Source organism: Gavialis gangeticus, unplaced genomic scaffold (genome assembly GCF_001723915.1).
Source record: "Gavialis gangeticus isolate Ggan-Ray unplaced genomic scaffold, GavGan_comp1, whole genome shotgun sequence".
In the NCBI taxonomy this organism is placed as follows: Eukaryota; Metazoa; Chordata; order Crocodylia; family Gavialidae; genus Gavialis; species Gavialis gangeticus.
The window spans coordinates 46584110-46602805 of NW_017728992.1; the positions used below are offsets into that span (position 1 = coordinate 46584110).

Genomic DNA, 18696 nt, shown 5'->3' on the forward strand with positions numbered 1-18696 from the left:
TTTTTTTTTTTTTTTTTGGAATTCAGAGCAGAGAATGAAGAGAGATTCCCTAGAATATATAATGTCCTGTCATTAAGGCACTTTCCTGGGATATGGGAGATCCAAGCAATTGTTCTGAATCAAGCAGAGGAGAGATATGAGTTTAGGTCTCCTACATTCCCTAAGAGTGCCATAATCACTATTCTTGGGTGGGTAGCTTTGCTTACTTTTCCCCAAGAAATTTAGAAAGGTTTTGTTGTTGCAATTGTTTTTAAACTAAAATAATTGCAGAACTTCATAAAATGGAAATCCTTTCTGGTGGGCCCTCTAAAAAATCCCCTTTGGAGATCTTGCCCCTCCTCCCTCCAGCTATGTTGTCCTTTTTGAGGAAAACGGGGTTTTCCTTTCTACAGAAAAAGCTACAATATTCCCCTCTGGAGCCAAGCATGTCCCCCAGGTACATCTGTGAAGGTGCAAGGCTCTAATTGTCCCTGCCCCATCTCTAGGTAAACTTTTTTCAGCTATTATTATTACACAATACTGCTGGGAGACATCAGCTTAAGAATATAATGAGATTTAAGCAGCTGTTATGTTGAATCACTTTCACCTTTCTTGTGGGGGGACCCACAACATTGACAGTTTCTTATGCCACTACAGCACTGTAATCTGCATACATTTCTCTAAAGTCGCTTAAGTTCACACCTGTTTATTATGGAAAGAGCTGGTGGTCATTTACCTCTAATCTTGCCTTTGATGTATCCATTTTTTTCCTTTTGATTTATTGCTTAGCTCCCCACGTTTGTTGGATTTCATTATGTTCTTTGGCTTGTGAGTTGCTTTCTAAAGGAAGGTCAGAGTGGCACTGTGAAAGGGCACCACAGGCAGGAAGAGAGACCTGTCTGTGGAGGTGATCATCAGGCCAGTGAACTTAATAGCACATGAAATAGATGTCTTGGGTTTTCCCCCCCTTTGGAATTAAATAATGCATGTGCACAGTAGTCGCTTTGCAAAACAGCATAGGAGTTCACATTACATCCTCTTACTTGCTGTATATAGCCAAAGGCACCAGCCTGTGTTTACAGCTTGCAAAATAAAACATTTAAAATTGAGGTAGAAGAGCAATCTGAAAATTAGTTTCTGTTGTTTACATTTCTACATCTCAAAAGCAGCTGAACTGTGGCTTGTTCTTCTAAGCTCCAAATTCGATCCAAAAAAACCCCAAAACTAAAACACCTGGCTTTTAGGCTCTTATGCCAAGAGTCAACCAGGGACAATTTTAAAGTCAAATTATAAACCTTTATTTTCAGGAATTTTATAATGGAAAAGGCACACCTTATCTATAGAATCTCACCAATATCCCAGACTGTTGTAGCAATACACTGGAAGTGACAAAAATAAAGCCAAAAAATTTCTTCTCTCTAGGTGCATCTGTTTTTAGTTCAGTGATGGAGAAAATGTTTCTTTTTTATTTAAATGGCATTTATTTTTTTTGCCTAATCTTGAAAATGTTTAACACTTGTTCCCATTATGACATGGAATAATTTAAATGGTAGTTTTAACAATAGTAATAACTAACATGATGCTGGCTCATTAGTGTAGACATGGACAAGATGTGTTGACTATTGTTGACGGTTATGGGCAAATCCTGTTTGGGCTATGTCTGCATGCTTCTGGGGTGGGGAGGAGGGAATGAACACAACTGAATTCCAGCGAGGTCAAGCCCTAAAGGAACCTTTACCTATCAATATCCGAAGGAATTTTAGACTCTAATTTCAATGAGAGTAAGAGCTTTTAACTGTGTTAAGAAGATTGAGGTGTTTGCAAAGATTTTGAGTTATTAAGAAATGATAAAGTTTTATAAAACTGTTTGGAAGCCTAGAGAAGAGCAATTGGTAACTAGAAAAGGGGTATCTTGTAAACATAGTTTCAGAGTGTATGAGTGTAGCTCTAAATTTAGGGAAGGGGTTCTTATGGCTAAAATCAAGAAACTTTAGGAAGGTTCATATGGTGATTTTGTGCTAAGTTGGCTACGTGAGGGAGTGAGTGGGGCAGAGGTGTATGTGCATGCACGCTTGTGTGTCTGTCTCCAGGTTGTTGAATTTACTGTATTGCTGTTTCTCATCTAATGAGTAAATGTGGATGCAGCTGTTCAGTATCACAAATCAATAGTTTTAAATTTAATAAATATTAGTTTCTTAATTCAGACAAAGAAAATGCTAGGCAACAAGATGTTAATTAACTTGAAAGCAGGCTGTTCCCAAGTAAAATATAAAGGTTAGAAATAAATGTATAAACAAAAATAGATTTTGGGATAAGTGGACCTTCTTTGTATTTGTGAAGGAGGAGGTTTGTCACCAAATGGTAGGAAATTGTGGAATAGAAGATTATGAATGGACATTTGAATTTAGAATTTTATTTTTTAAGATACGTTCTTCTCCACCTAGTTCATTATGGATTGAGCATGCTTTCAGAAAGTATTGCTATGGCTTAGCTGACACTTACAAAATACTTTTACCAGTGTATTTGTTTGTACAACATCTAACCTATTAGTATCTGCCCTTGCATACAGCAACAATGATAAGCCTATCTAGTTAGTAGACTGAATTCATTGTGGGTTTTTTTGGTGGGGTTTTTTTTTTTTGTCAAATAATTATGCAAACTTTACATTTTGGACAACATAAACTTGAAGAATTAAATATTCTTCTGAGGCAAACTGCATATTACATGCCTTCTGTCATGTAATAATCTTTAGTTTTTCATGGGTGTTTGCTTTTTTTGTTTTGCTTTTAATTCCCCTGCTGGAGAAAAACATAACCCTGGTTTATAGAATTCTTTGCTTTGGCATCTATGAATTATTACAGTGAAGGACAGTAAAAGATTATAAGCTTTTGTGGGTGACTTTGTTAAATCGGTGCATATATAGGTTGTCATTTAGATAAATATGTTATTGAGATCCAGTCAGTATGACTGAATGATTGTGGGATGTTCACTTCACTCATGCATGCAGTCTAAGGTTGCACATTTGCTGGAGGACATATTAGCAGTCAGTGCTTTAGGGAGGTAGCTTGGAAGGGTAGGAGAGAAGGGCTGATTTAAGGTGAAAGGTGCCTTGAGTGGAAGTGTATTAAAGTACTTAAAATGGACTCTGAATTTAAGTAGTGCTTCCCATCTTTTTTAATAACGCAGGATTTCCCCTAAATGGAAGGAAATGTTTAAGTATGACCACTGTATGTAGAAATGTCCTTGGTTATGTTTGTGTTTTTGGCAGGGTACGTCTCTCTTCTCAGCCTAAACTCTTATGACTTTGCTGCAGTACTGTACTTTCATATACAAGAAAGCCCAGTGATTTCAGTGAGATTGCTTGCATTGTGAGGAACTATACAAAGTGCTCATTGGTCTAAATACAAAATTGGACTGGCTTAAGTAAGATGTGTTTCTAGACCTGTTTAACTTAAACTTGCACATCTCTGTCTAGACAAGTGTGAAGGCTACATAGGCTGGACTTGAGTTAAATGCTTATTATGGTGATTCTCCTCCCCCTCCCCTGGATGTTCCCACCCCTACAAAAGCTGTGCTTTTAGATGTGTCATGATATGATGTCTTAACACATCTTGATACTATCTGTCATATATAGCGGACTAATTTTATTATTTCCAATAAAAAGGCTATATACTAGCGTAGGATGACTTTTTGACATATGATAGATAGAAGGTTAATTGATGTTAAATGGATGCTTTGTTAGCCCTTCGTCAGCTACTAAACTAGTACAAGAGGAGGTGCAAGTCATTACTACAAAAGGCCACGACCGGTATGTTTTCTTAGTGAGGTTTATAGGTCTCTTTTTTTTCCCCTCCTCCCCAAACCGCACAACATACAAACCAGCTGTAGTGATAGGAGTAGGCAAGCAGCTTTCTTAAACATACCGTCCCCACCCCCACACACACACACTCCCACCCCCTACCCCTTTTCCTCTTCATACCTCAGCAGACTGACAGCTTCTAGATGTTGCGTGCGAGCAAGTTCAGCTGGTGCTGTGTGGTCTGGGTGTGTGGTCTCCAACTCAGCCGAGAGGCTGCTAACAGGGTGGATGAGAGAGAGCAACACTGTTTACTTTAATTTATTTCGGATGCCGGAACTGTGCCCAGAGTTTCTCCTGAGCTTGATTCCACAGTTAGCGGCGTCAATCCCTCCCAGCTGCAGTGCAGTCTGAAATGTGCACTGAACTCTCCTACCAAGTGCTTTCACAGCATCTGCTTCAGGTCCAGCCTTTTAATCCCTTGTGACTCAGAAATGTTAATGGCATTGCTGAGTGCTGTGATTATTTTGCTTTCACTATGTCAAGATATATGGCCATGAAGATGTGCCTTGTTGGGTTAAGTAAAGCAGGAGTTTTAAGATTATTTCTGAAATAGGCAAGTACAGTCGTTGGGAAAATAAGGCCCCCCCCCCCCCCCGCAACTCCAAAGATAAAATAACTGATGTATAGACTTCCTGGCTGACTTGATCTTATAGTCAAAAGTAATTTCCGTGCAAAAGAGAGTATGGCATCTTAAGAAGTTGTATTTTACTATTAAAAATTGTTTTCCCTCATTTGTTCCCCAGCTGTACGGTTTTTCAATTCCAAATGGGTTTTGGTGCGTGACACTTGTCCTGTAGGTGACTTGCTTGTCAGTATCAAAATTGCCTTGACATATCATGCCAGATTATGACAGTCAAAGGCAAACGAGGGTTTATTATTTCTGTGTAACAGTGAAATTGCCCCTTACTATATATTTGTTCATATTTTCATTATAAGTAGCTTAGTGATGTTTTGACGATTTCCCCCCCAACCCTGAATGTAACGTTCATGAGATTTCTTGTTTAAATTGACAAGTCTTCTTTTATTATTTAAATAAACATGCGTGGACTCTTAATATCACTTGGAATTTCAGCATTGTTTAGCTTATTCACTTCCCAGTCTTTTCTGGCAGGCTTGCAGGAGTGGACTTTGTATTATTGATGCAGTGTTGAAGGCTGTAGAAATTCTAGGGCACGGAGGATCTCCAGAGGGGTTAATAAATGTCAGTTATTTTCATTGTGCTGCTTTCAGCTACTTTTAAATCTTAGTTTGTGTAGAGTGTCTGTCTGAATTTGTGTCACTGGAAGATAAAGCACAGAAAAGGTTGCACTCATGTTTTTCATTAGGTTGCAGTGACTGTTGAATAAAAAAAAATAAGGGACTTTTCTCATTGTCCCTTTTGAGGGTTGTTTGCCTTTACTGATTGTTGTATTGCTCTCTAATAGTGTATTGGAGTTTTCTGTTGAAAGCAAATGTGTTGGATTTGTTTGGAAATGTGTGTTTTGTAGTTAAAGTGAAGAGACCATCACCCAGTCTCTGGATCTGTTGGGGTTTTCTGTTCATGTATGTACATCTATTTTATGTTTGTTTGAGAGGTCTGTCTCTGTTCAGTTAGCAGTTAAATGCTGTGTTGTCATGCAGTGGTACCAAATGCATTTTCAGATTTAGTCTCCTAGGTAGGAGGCACCCAATAAAACAAACTGCTGGATGAATACTTTGATTGGAAAAATGAGACCAGCCTTATCGGGGATATTTGGTAGCCATGTTGGTCTGAGACAAAAAGAAATGCAAAACTCTAGAACTTTTGGTTCAGAGATACCTTTTATTAGACCAACTAAGAAATCACAAAAAAAAATTATCTTTTTCTGCAAGCTTTCGAGCACAGGTGCCCTTCCTCAGGCTCAGGCTCAGGGAAAATTAAAGACTTATGAGCCTTATCAGGCATTCCTTCTGTCAGTGGTTCTCAACCCCCTCGATTTGAAGCACCCCTCCTTAATTTTTGTGAATTGAGCAGCCTTTCATTTCAAAAACATATTTATTTTTTACAGCGCTTTCCTCCTTGCAGAAGAGCCTGTCAACTGGACAGTGGGGGAAGGGTGGTCAGGAAGGGCAGATCATGAACCTGCACTTAACTCCTCATGTTGTGTGGCACCCTTTAAAAGATCCTGCAGCACCCCAAGTGTTAGCACCCTCATTGAGAATTGTTGCTCTATGCCCTACACCAGAAGTGAGCGAACAGATAATTGTAAATAGATGTTGTGTTCTTTGAGATGACAACTCAGTTGATCTAATAAAAGATATCACATCTACCCAAAGAACCTTGCCTGCCTTTGAGACTACAACTTTTATGCAAAGACGTGTTGGCCTTTTTATTGCTTGTCAAGCCAACCTCCTTATTCTCTTACATCTTAGGCTTTTTTTTAAAATTCCTGTGTGAATTCTGATTTCCTCCTTGGTGAGGAAAGCAATACTGCATTCTAACCTCAGGTTAATCACCTGCCATCTGATAAAGCCTTAAAGTTTATCATTTATAAGAGACTTTGTCCTGTGAAGTGCTCCACTTAGAGTAGGATTTTCAGTAGTTAGAACTAATTACCTTCCTCTTATAGAAGTCGGGAATCTTTTTTCTTTCTTTAAGGACACCTCCGTTGGTATTCTTTCCTATTTATGAAACGTCTAAAAATCTAGTTAATTCTCCTGTTCTAGTGTTCTGTGCAGGAAGTTGTCCCTGTCTACCTTGTGGATATCTATGCCGCATTTGAATCCAGTGGACAATGTGAGTCTTGTCATTTGGTGTTTATGACCAGATAGTGCCTTCAAAGTACTATATTTCCTCAAATTGAAGGTGAGGTTTTTTTTTCCCCTCGTTCAGCATGGGTGGGGGGAAGCCCCTTATCTTAGATTTGAGTAGAAGTTGGTGGTGGACAGCAACAGGTGCAGCTCTGACCCCAAGTCTGGGACCTTAGCTGTTGGGGCCCCTGTGGCCTCTGCTTACGTTCCCCGCTGCAGCCCCAGCTGTGACTGGTATCCTACTCTAGCAAGAAGCACAGAGCACATGCTGCCTCTGGCTCCCACGCAGCCAAGTGGTGGCAGCAGCTTTGACGCTGGCTCTGTGGCATGGGCAGGTGGCATGAGGGCCAAGTGGTGGGTCAAAGCAGGCTCTGGAGGTACAGGCATAGTGAGGAGTTCGGTGTGGGAGGGGGATGGAGTGGGGACGACAACAACAAATGAGAGTTTTAAAACTTGACACTTCAGAATGCTAATTATGTCTAGAGAGAGCCATATCTGAACACCCTGTGCTCTGACAGTTTCTGATGTCTAAATATATATTTTTCTGAAGTTTGTCAAAATTTGGGCTTTTACAGAAAGAAGCTCTGGTGGTCTTTTATTGAGCTTGTTGTCATGAGACTACCAGATTTGCAAAGGCTGCTGTAGAAACAATGCAATTGGGAAATACATATCCCACACTTGTTGGCAGTACCATTTTGGGCTACGTCTGATAAAATGAAGGAGAGGTTTTTTCTACCTTTTAAGCACTATTTATAAAATTGGTGAACAATAAACATCTGTGCCAAATCTTCTACTTGGAGTTTCACTTACAATTATAGCCAGGGCTCATCCCTAGAGTTATGATGTAGTATTTGTTTAATGTGCTGCTCTGTAGATCTATAAAAAGAAATTATGTTTATTTTCCTTTAATCTTAAAAAAGACGTAAAAGGCGTGAAAAATCAGAAACTCAGATTTTGAGGATCTCAACTTTTTTGTGTGTGTTTGTTTTCATTTATAGGTTGCTACTTTAGATTCAGGTTATTGGCAGATTTTAAAAAATGTCTAGCTACTGTTTTTGTTCTGTGTACGTTAAATGGTAGTCTTTGAGTTCCCAAGAGATGCATGTTCACATCATACATACAAAACACCCTTGGTAGTCTTAGCAAAGATGTCAAGGATCAAGTGATCTGAACTACTGGTTCTTGTTTTTTCCCTTTTGGATGCTAGAAGCAGTGTCTGTAATCAACGCATATGCAGGGCAGTCTTGCAGAAACTTGAAATGATCTTGTCCACAGTATGCTAATTTTAGGAATAAACGGAATATTTTTCTGTCTAGCCAATATATTTTCTAAGCAGTCTTCTTTACACAGAAAAACCTAAGTCTCAAATATAGTTGTATATATACATTTCATGAGTTTAAATGGAAAATAGCTAACTGTTTTGGGGGTTTTTTGTTTTTTTTTTCAGTGTACCATATAGCAAAAATAGAGGGCTTTTTTTTGTTAGTGGTCTTCATCTCTGACTTACCTCAGAGGCCTTATCCTACAACTAGGCTTGCGCCCAAGGATGCTTTGAGACCATTAGGCTGCACGTGGAATCAGGTTCCTCTGAGAAGCACCTCTTAAAACGACCATTAGTGTACTACATAGCATAGACTTAATCTTCAGAGTCAGTAAGTGGCTATGCAAGAAGGGCTTTCAATGTGAAATAATGCTGCTAAGGGCTTCTTAGATTACACGTCTGTTTAGAGAAAAAAAATCTGATGGTTTTTTCCCCTTCTTCCTTGTGGTTCCCTCCCCCACCCCCTTTGAAAAGATGCCAGTCCCTACTTTATTTCAGCCAAGCAGTGCTCTTCATTTCTGGTAGGAAATTTAGAAAATAAAAGATTGCCTGTCATGCTCCTGTGTATGGATGAATCCCTCTTAGTTTGATAGGGAAAAGAACTAATATTGTCTTTTCTGGCAAATGGCTAGTGAAAGTGAGAAGATTAAAACTAGAATGCTGTTTCATGTTTACAGGTGAAACATGAGCTAGAAATGCATTTGCTTAGTAGAATGAAAAGAATGAGAGAAGTGTACTGGACATATCATATTTTCTTGCCTGTAACATGCCTGGAGAACAAAAAAGTATGTTATTTTGTAAAGGCAAAAATAAAAGAAGAATTTTCCAATTATGTCTGGGATAGAGTCTAATTTTCAGCTGACTCACCTTCCCTTTCCTACTTCACTAATGTTGAAATCCTAGCTGCTGCTGAAGACGGGTTTCCATTGGTGGAGCTATGATTTTGAAAAGAGCTAAAGAATTTCTAAGGCTGTAAAATAGGAGGATAGAGGCCAGGAATCTCTAGGAGGCAGCACTATTGCCCCAAGAAAGGTTAGCTTGATTAGTGGAACATCAAGACTGTTAAAAAGGAGAGGCAATTGGTAACACTTCTGGAATGAAGAACAATGAGCCATTAACTTAATTGACTGCTATAGCTGCCTGAATAGGAATGCAAAAGCCACTGCTTTGTGGAGCAGGAATCAAAGCAGGGTGTTTCTACTCTGGTCAGCAAAATCAGCCTCCCTGTATATAATACATGCAACCCAATTTTAGGAGGCTGATTTTGGGAAAAGAGGTGCATGTATGTGAGAGAGTATGCATGTCATAATAGCAATGTCAATTATTTATGGAGCTGTTACACTAATAAAAATATTGGCAAAAGCTTTACCTAACATTGCATTGGGAAACTAATTTTAGTGTTTTATGTAGTATTTATACTTGAGGTCTGTGTAATAGTTGGGAACCTTGTATAATAATATTTATGAGCATTGTATTCTAAATTGTCCATTCTACACCAGTGTTACTGATAAGACATAATCAAGCTTCACATTTTTTCTGTGTGCATGTGTGAGTGAAACTTCATTAATAGAATGCCCCAAGCACTGGTTCAGTCTCTGTAGCAGTAAGGTTATCTGTAGAGTGCCTCTACCCATTTTTGACACAATGAAGCCAATTTACTATAAAAGGGAAAAAGAAGTAATAGGCCATCTGAATGCTACAGTCTAGCTATAACATCTTGAGATTTACCCTAGTGTTCCCATTCCAGTGAGATATTTTTAAAGCAGTTCTGCAATAAATGTAGAAATACCTTAGAAGAAATACTAGACTTTAGGAGACTCTGCTTTTATTATGTTTATTCAACTCATCATGAAAAGGCATGGAGTGCCAGTTTCTGAAATCCAACAAAATATGCTGTAATATTACTTTCTAGGTTAGTATTAACTCAAACACATTACCTTTGGGCCCACATAGCCTTACAGAAAAGATAACTTAAAAAGAAACTAAAATATTTTAATGAAGAAAAAAAAGGAATTTTCTTACTGACATTTCATTTCTCTGTCTAGAGATTTCCCCATGGTACTCTTGAGATCTTGATGATTTCCTTATTTTGGCCTAAATCTCTGGAAAGTTGTCCAGGAACTTATAAAATGGTCCAGATACTCTTTTCCCCGTTCCTTTTTCTGAGGAAAGGGTTACATACATTGGTACTCAGCAAGACAGTCCAAAAGCACGTGCTTGGGAACCAGAAGCAGGTGAGCAAGGAGATGGGCAGTAGGATGGGGATGTGGAGTTGGAAAGAGATTTGGGATGAAGAACCATTTGGAGGGAATGAACTGAAGACTCTTTTACCCCTTAGAATGGAATGGGGTGCCAATGTCTCACTATTTTTTTTCTTGATGCAACCACCAGCAGAAAGTCCCAGTTCTTTTTCTGATGGTCCACGTAGACGATTCACAGAAGTTTAGGGATGGAAGGGACCTCATGAGATTATTGGGTCCATCCCCCTGCTCTGGACTGAAAAGACTGCTGGGGTCAAATAACCCCAGCAAGGTGTGCATCTACTCTCCTTTTGAAGATCTCCAGGGTAGGTGTCTGCACCACCCTCACTGAGAGTCTATTCCAGTCTGGTCAGATGAACTGTGAAGAAGTTTTTCCCTATATCTAGTCTGAAACCTTCTTCTAGGAGTTTATGACCATTGCTCCTGGTTTTTCCTTAGGCCGCTTTGGTAAATAGTTTTTCTCCAAGCCCCTGATGCTCATCCCTAATACATTTGTAAGCTGCCACCAAATCCCCCTAAGTCTTCTCTTTTCTAGGCTGAACAAGTCCCATATCTGTCAGCCTGTCCTTTAGAGGCCTGAAGAGGAAGTCATACATCGTATGAGTGGCTCTTCTCTGCACTCTCTTAAGCTTGTCCAGATCCTTCTTGAAGTGTGGCGCCCGGAACTGGATGCAGTACTCCAGCTGTGGCCTCACCAATGCAAAGTAGAGCGGGAAACTTCCTTAGTTTTGCTTCTTAGCAAAGTTTCGTAAGTTTTGCTTGAATAACTTTCTTAGTTTTGCTTGAGCAGCATCAGCTGCTCTATTAGCTCAAGTGACAGTGGTTTATATAACGGATCTGACGGATTTCAATCCTAATGGGTGTCAACATAATGGCTCATGACAGGATCTTTTCTTCAGTTGTCTGTTTCTAGAATCCTAGGAAACATTAAGGTTGCAGAGTTACAAAATGCTAGGATTAATGTTACCAATATAATCTTAAAACTCTTATACCAGAATGCCTTGGAAGGTAGCACTTCATTGTGGGAGGCAAACTTGTGGAGAATTGGATTTCTCCACTGTGAGAGCTCTGCTGCAGGAACCAGAGTTTTGTTGAAACAAACAAAAACTGCCTTTGTTGCTGATACCAATTTGTTGCTCGCTGTTTCGGAACAGTTACTATTTTGTAACCTGATAGTTTATTATCACCAGACTCCACAGTATTTTCGCTCTTTCCCAAACTGTTGTTGTTTGTCTGCCATTTATTTTGACTTCCATGCTTGAACTTTATTAGTATGTTGGCTTTAGTATGTTGTGTCTGGTGGTCAGCACTGTCTGAATATTTAACATTAAGTTGCTTCCTGAGGGGTGCTTTTCTAGCAGAAGGCTGCTGTATTAAGTGATCGTGTAACTAAAAAAAATTATTTTTATCCCTCTACACAGGACCCCTGCCTCATTCAGTGCAGAAAATGAACAGTGTTCACTTTCATGAGAAATTACTCAATATTTTGTTTTCTCTCTTTGGTTCAATGTGTCCCCTTATTTTATTTAAAAGCTGCTTTGAAGATAGAATTACTAAGTTCTTTACAGTTGTTCATTACTGCAATATCAGGGAGCATTCATAGACAGGCTCTGGGTGTGTGTGTTGGGGGTGTCATGTGTATCAGCGTCCCTGCACTGAAAAAATGGTAGCAGGGGCTCTTTGACTAAAGCTCATGTAATGAATAGTTGGGAACCTTGTACAATACATATGATGCTGATGCATGTGATGCTGGAGTGCAGTAATTACGATTAATCAAGTCTGCTCCCACAAGCTGTAATTACAACGTGTTGGAGCAGTGTTGCTGCATGTGCATAGGTGCCCAGAGTGCTTCGCAAATATTGCTGCAATTCTCTTTGTGACACCTTTTTGAGGCATGGAGAATAATTCTTGTACGTGTGGGCAGCTGAAGCACAGAGAGAAGAAGGCCAAAGATATTTACTAGTTTGGGTACCACGTCTGAATACCTGGGACCAGATATAAGCAGAGCATTTGTACATTTAGAGTACAGTTTCCATTGATATGTTTGAGCTGGGAGCACTTTGTACTTCTCCAAGTTAGGCACCCAGAAAATGAGGAATAGCATAATAGGAAACTGTGTTTGAAAAGTACAATGTAAATGATTTGCCCGGCATTACAAAGGCACTGTGTGGCAGAGACAAGTACACATCCATTTTCCCAGAGCAGCATTTGACTGCCTTAACTAAGAGACTTTCCTTCTTTTTGCAGTCTTGCTTTCATACCTTCCAGCTTCCTCAGTAAATGAGGCAGGGGAGCTTTGAACAACAGCCTCCTTCACTATGCAATCCTGATTCGCCCCCAGTGCAGGTTTATCCAGGGCGCTGCCTGAGGCAGGCCTGTGGAAAAACAATATATTACCATATAATTACTTCATCATTGTGCATATATCCAAGGGAATTGAATTAAGGTTGCATATGTTTGCATTTCCTAACTTTTGGGTGCTTGAATATACAACTTCAGTAATCCTTTGGCTGTAGCTTTTTCATTTGTGGTATTTGGGGAAATATTTTGGGTGTTGCTTATTTTGAAAAGCCCTGCCAAAAACAAAATATGTTTTGATTTGAGTGTGTTTGTATACATTTCTATCTTCTATTTCCACCAGGCGTAGCTTACATTGTACATATGCTTTTGTTGCCTTGAAAGGATTTTGTACGCTAAACCGTTAAATAATTTTTTTTGAACTAGTTGGAATTCATTCATGATAGATTATGGTCCATCACACTTTCATTAGCATCTTTTGATCTTTTAAGGTTTTGGCTATTCTCTCACTGGTCATGTATAGTTATTGCCTTACCTCAGACAGATACGTTCCTATTAGACATTTGCTGCCGGATTGTTTTTTCCCTTGAGGAACTGCAGTCCAGAAGGGGATGAACACTGAGGTTCCCCTGCAAAAGTTTAACCATGCTGTCCTGGTGGAAGACTGTGGGTATCACAGTAGATTAAGGAATCCACACAGAGTATCTTTATAACTGGGGAGGCAGGAGAAGCTGCTCCAGATGTGCTGCTCCTTCAACAAGATCCAGTCTTCTATAAGTACTGTTCTTCTAGCACAAAGTTGCAGCAGCTTCAGAGTGGACCCAGTAGGAGTTGCTGTTTCTTCCAGCCATGTGCATCTACTTCTTGAGCTTTTCTGGCATACGAAGTAGTACAATAGAAATTGCCAGTAAACAACAAGAAATTTAGTATCAAATTAATCATGGAATAAGTATGAGCTGTGTACCTTCAGTCTTATTAATGTTTTTGACTGTTGGAGTAGCCTTCTAATTTGAAATATAAATTGATGTTCTTCTGAAAATCTTCAGTAATTTCATGTACTCTTTCAAATACGTTTTTAATACATAATCAGCATTAAGTGGGAACTTATTTTTCAGATTCTTGTTGATTGGACTCAAAGGAATTATCGATCTCAAAAGCAATCTCTCATGTTTCTTAGAACAGCCACCAGCTTGGGGAAATGTTAAACATTTGTTTAAACTATTGTTGGGGACTCATTTTCCCTTGTGCGTTTGGTTATTTCAGTACTATACATACACTTGTATGCATGTGCAATTTGTCATCTCCCACTTGATGGGAGACTTTGCTTACATGTACTTGTCATTTTATTATTTACTGAATGGTCTTCCATTATCTGATTAATAAAGACTATCTAGAATAAGTCATGGTCAAGCCTGGTTTTGAGAGGGTATTACTATATCTCCTGATCTAAGCCAGGGACAGACTCAAGCTTTGATAAATCCTGTTTAATGTTGCCTTCTGTGACTCTGTATGCATGTGCATATGAACAGCTGTGATTTGTTTCTTAATTTGTTGTCTTCTAATTTGCTTTCTATTCCATCATAATTCAGAGCTAAATGTATACATATATGGGGGGTCATGAAAACTGTTCAACAATGTGCATCCCTGCTAGAATTTCTAAGGCTGACTTTAACATATGTTTCATAATTGTAATGTTTTCATGCGTTACTTTTTATTACTCGTTTGTAAATACTTTTCTTATTTTTCTGAACAGGTTGCCAAGTAACTGGATTTCTAATCACTGCCAGAAAGCAATATGTCTCGATCCCGCCAACCCCCACTTGTGACTGGTATCTCTCCCAATGAAGGCGTCTCGTGGACAAAAGTCACAATCAGAGGAGAGAACTTGGGAACCGGGGCAACTGATCTCATAGGTACAATGAGAAAAATGGTTTGTCCTGTTTAGTATTTTTAAGGTGCAGGGCACAGAAACAGATGACTATCAGATTTGGCAAACTTTCCTATTAAGGGATAGGCATAATATCCAGTACGTTTGGAAGGATGTTTTGAAATTAGTATTATATATAGTAAATACATGCATATCTCATTGTCTACTGATGTAGTTCATCTAGTGGTTATAATCCATGGGTGAAACTGTAACTTCTTGGAAATATCTGGGAGGCTTGCTTTTGGCCTTATTGGAACCAGGATTTTGCCCTATGGCTTTAAATCGGGACTCCCTAAGTTCTCTCATCTTCTCTGGCACTGACTTCTATTGCTTTGGGCAAAATTATTTCGCTTGTTCTGAACTTCAGTTTATCTACTATGAAAAGAATGTTTCACAAGGGTATTAAAGCTTTAGGAATGTTTATTGAGATACTAATATACCAACTAGCCTGTTGTCATTCTTGCTTCCTGAAGTTGTCTTTGCTGGGTTTCTCAAAAAAAACCAAGACACAGCACCTTGCTCCAGGTGATAATCTCTAATAGTCCAGTGTCTGGACAGTTATACAATCTTCATTTTTTTTTATTAGTATAAAGAAATCTTCTTACAAAATTCTGTTAAGAATTGTCTTGCATTTTGAATCATTGGAGCTGATAGTCATTGTATTTCTTACTGCAGCTTGTTTTAATACTGAGTTTATTCTGGTCAGCGTCTGTGGTCCCAGTGTTGTAAAGATTTATGCATATGCTTAAATTATATGTTTAGTAGTCCTTTTGGCTTGAATAACAACACTTATATGTCAGTTTACAGGATTAGGGCCTAATACTTCTATAAACCTCAGCCAAACATGCCTTAAAGCTTGCTGGTGAAAATCATTACAGTAAAATAGAAGTAGAAAATGTGGTGTATTTTAAAATAAGCTGAGTGCTTTGTGAATGGAAAAGAAATATATTTCTTCATTTAATTAAAGACAACCTATGTAGAATCTGCTTTGAAACAAAATAACTATTCCATAAGCCACTTGGGAATTCATGGAATAAGAAACTAAATTGGGGACATGCATCTGCAATTTTCATTTCCATTCCTTACTTTTTAAGGCATTTTACTATGAGGTGTTCTAATATTGCCACTATATGCTTACCTTAGGAACTGTGAGGTCCTGTCATAGAGTGTGACTTACTGACTACCTCATGTTTCACTCAGGTAGCCAAGGGCCTCTCTTCTCCTCCACTTGCTTCCATCCAAGGCATCCTACAATACTTGGTGTTTAAACCTGGATTGGGAATCTTGGAAAACTGTTTTCAGCACATTGATATAATACTTCTATTTATAATGAGTCTCTCTCTCTCGCTTTAGAAAGTGTGTTTTTTTGTTTGTTTGTTTTGTTTTGTTTTGTTTTTTTAAAACCGTTAAATGGTCTCTTTCCACACATGCCTATCTGCTTCAAAGTTTTCATTATGAGTCACTGTTATATTTAGTGTATGGTGTATAAAATACTAATTTTTGTCAAGTCAGTTACTTTATCATATAGTATAGCAGTTCTCAAATTACAGCCCATGGACAGGGCCATCCCTGGTGGGGGGGGAGCAAATTGGGGAGACTGCCCCGGGCCCCACGCTTTGAGGTGCCCCACAGAGCTGGGCAGAGTGGCCGTGGAGACTGCACTGCCACCACCAGCTTAGTGTCCAGCCACTCACTATCCTTAACCACCACCCCTGCCAGTGGCAGTGGCAGCTTCTTCCGTCCAGGGCACGTCAGATCGGAGTGAGGGTGGGGCCCCAGGCTCAGGTTGGCTCTGCCCATGGTGCTCCCCTCTGACCCAGAAATTTAGCAGCAGGATAGCAGTCACAGCATTAATTGCTAGATCTCTGGAAGCTCTGACAGCGCTGGGAAGTGTGGCAGTTAATGCTGCCACTGCTTCCCTGCTACCAAATTTCCAGACCTGCAGGAAGCCTCCCAGACTGTATGACCTGGCTCCATCTGCTAGATTGGGCCTGCACACCAGGCCAGTCAACAGCCGAACCAAGTGCATAGAGTTGGATTCAGCGTATTGGATTGCCCAAGAACCCCATCCAAACCAGGCCATATTCCATTCATCTGATCTCCACCTGATCTGAGAGCCCAAAAGGTTGAACACCAGCAGTACAGGATATTTGAAACAGACAGTTCATTGTTCATTTTTAAATTGGCCAACTTTGTCCACATAACTGCTCATTCAGAAGGCAGGGCCAGGTGGCACCCTTATAGATTAATTTGTTCAGAGAGGCATTTTGGAACTAATCTGTAAGGTGCCTCCCTGCCCTGCCTTCTGCCTAACTCCAGACTAACATGATGGAACTATCTTTCGTTTCTATCCTTAGAACACAATTCTTAATTAAGAAGTAAAATCATAGGCAGGAAAGTAACTAAATATATCCTCATTATTTTAAAAGTTGTGCACAAATATAAACATTTCCTGTGCCTTCAAATGCAAATTGCAAATACATAATTAAATGATTCTGCTGAATCTGAAATAAAACTTAGTGAGTGGACTTCAACAGGTGCTCTGCAAAGTAGGAAAAGCAGTTCCCCCTTAACTTTTTTTGATAGATATTGACACCATGAAGGTTTTTGTTACACTTTAAAAAAAATGACAAAGTAAGTAAATAGTATTTTTCTCCTGCTTGCTTTTGCACTAGAAATGCCAGGTCCTATTTTTGTGGGAGGAGGCTTATCAACACCTAACAAAGTAATGAAAATCACTTAATTCAATTTAAGAGTCCTTAAACAATGACTTAAATAACTTGCCTTCTTAATTGCTTGGGTTGTAAAATCTTTAGCAGTTTTGATTTTTCACCTTTTTATTATGTGTTATGAGATACAGTTTTCAATCTGCCTTTTATACGGTTTGTTGTTTTTATATGCTTTGTTGTTTCTACATTTTTAAGAGGAACAGTCCTTTTAATCTTCCTTCCTTTGAGAGTGACTGGCTCTAGGACTGCATGAGGTCATTTGAGGTCTTGCGCGTCTCTTGGGGAAGTTATAAATTTGATTGGTGCTTCTCTTTTTTATGTTTTGCCTCATCAATGAGGCGCCATGATTAGTTATTTGTGAATAGTCCAGAAAAGCTTTTGTTCTTAACTAGTTGAAGGGATGAAGAATAAAATGGATTGATTATGTGACTTGTTCTAAGGTGATCTTAATTTCCAACTCTTCCAGTCTCTTCATTGTACGTGTGCTGCAAGAGACAGAAGCAAACAAAATATTTCATGAAAACCTTGCTTTTGTGTCCACCGAACTAGTTGAATAATTTTGAAGAAACATTATTTCCTTACAAACACTTTGTGGTAAATATTCACAATAACAAAGTGTGCACAGCCTGCAGGCTGAAAGTTCAAAATCCTGTAAAATGGTATGGGACCTTAAGTCTTGTTGACTTGGTTTGAGGCTTTCCCACTTTTAGAAATGGACTTTAAGCCATTAAGGTTCTTTTAGAAATCTTTCCTGTGTGCTGCATTGACTTATATGTCTTTTGAAAGCTTCACAGATATTAAAATTATTTCCTGATCAGTCATGGGTGAGGTGGATGTCAAAGGTTAAATGCACCATTTTGCAGAAGCTTTTTCACTGCTGTACTCTGCTTTGTACACTTAATTTAAAATTTGATTTTTCAGGCTTCCGCTTGTTTTATGGAAGTTCTGTGGATGTGAAAACGAGATGGTATGGTGGGGGGAAGTCTTCTATTACAAATACTTTTACTCTGTGCTGTTAAAAGTCAATATATTTAAGCTGTGAAAGAGCCAGAAACTTTAAAAAACTGGAGCTGTGATTCAGTTACTAAACTGGGAATACTAGGTCCTGTAGAAGAGTTGCATATTGGTAAAATGACACTTTGAGTGTCTATGATAAACTTAAATCAAAATAGACTTTCTTTTTTTCTTCCATCTTATTCACAAGAAGTCTTTCTCAATTTCCAGGTTTGACAATCTGTGGACACAACTGCTTACTGACAGCTGAATGGATGTCTGCCAGTAAAATAGTGTGTCGAGTCGGGCAAGCTAAAAATGATAAAGGGGACATTATTGTCACTACAAAGTCAGGTGGCAGAGGAACTTCAACTGTATCCTTCAAACTCCTGAAACCTGAAAAAATAGGTATTTTGCTTTTGTCTTTCTTTTGCTAAATTATTAAAACTGATGCCTTTGCTTTTACAAATGAAATTTAGGTGTGACACCTAAGCCGAATGAAACCTTAAAAAAAAAAAAAAAAAAAAAAAAAAAAAAAAAAAAAAAATTTTTTTACCACC

General features: G+C 38.8%; 1 protein-coding gene across 3 annotated transcripts in view; it reads left to right on the top strand.

Moving 5' to 3' along the window:
- EXOC2 (exocyst complex component 2) overlaps positions 1 to 18696 on the top strand; it is a 277754-nt gene that overhangs the window by 12303 nt on the left and 246755 nt on the right. For all 3 annotated transcript variants that reach the window (XM_019521894.1, XM_019521902.1, XM_019521912.1), the window contains exons 2-3: positions 14241 to 14400; positions 18368 to 18544. In XM_019521894.1, the coding sequence (XP_019377439.1) occupies positions 14283 to 14400; positions 18368 to 18544 (295 nt within the window). In that variant the 5' untranslated portion in view covers positions 14241 to 14282. The remainder of the gene's footprint in view (positions 1 to 14240; positions 14401 to 18367; positions 18545 to 18696) is intronic.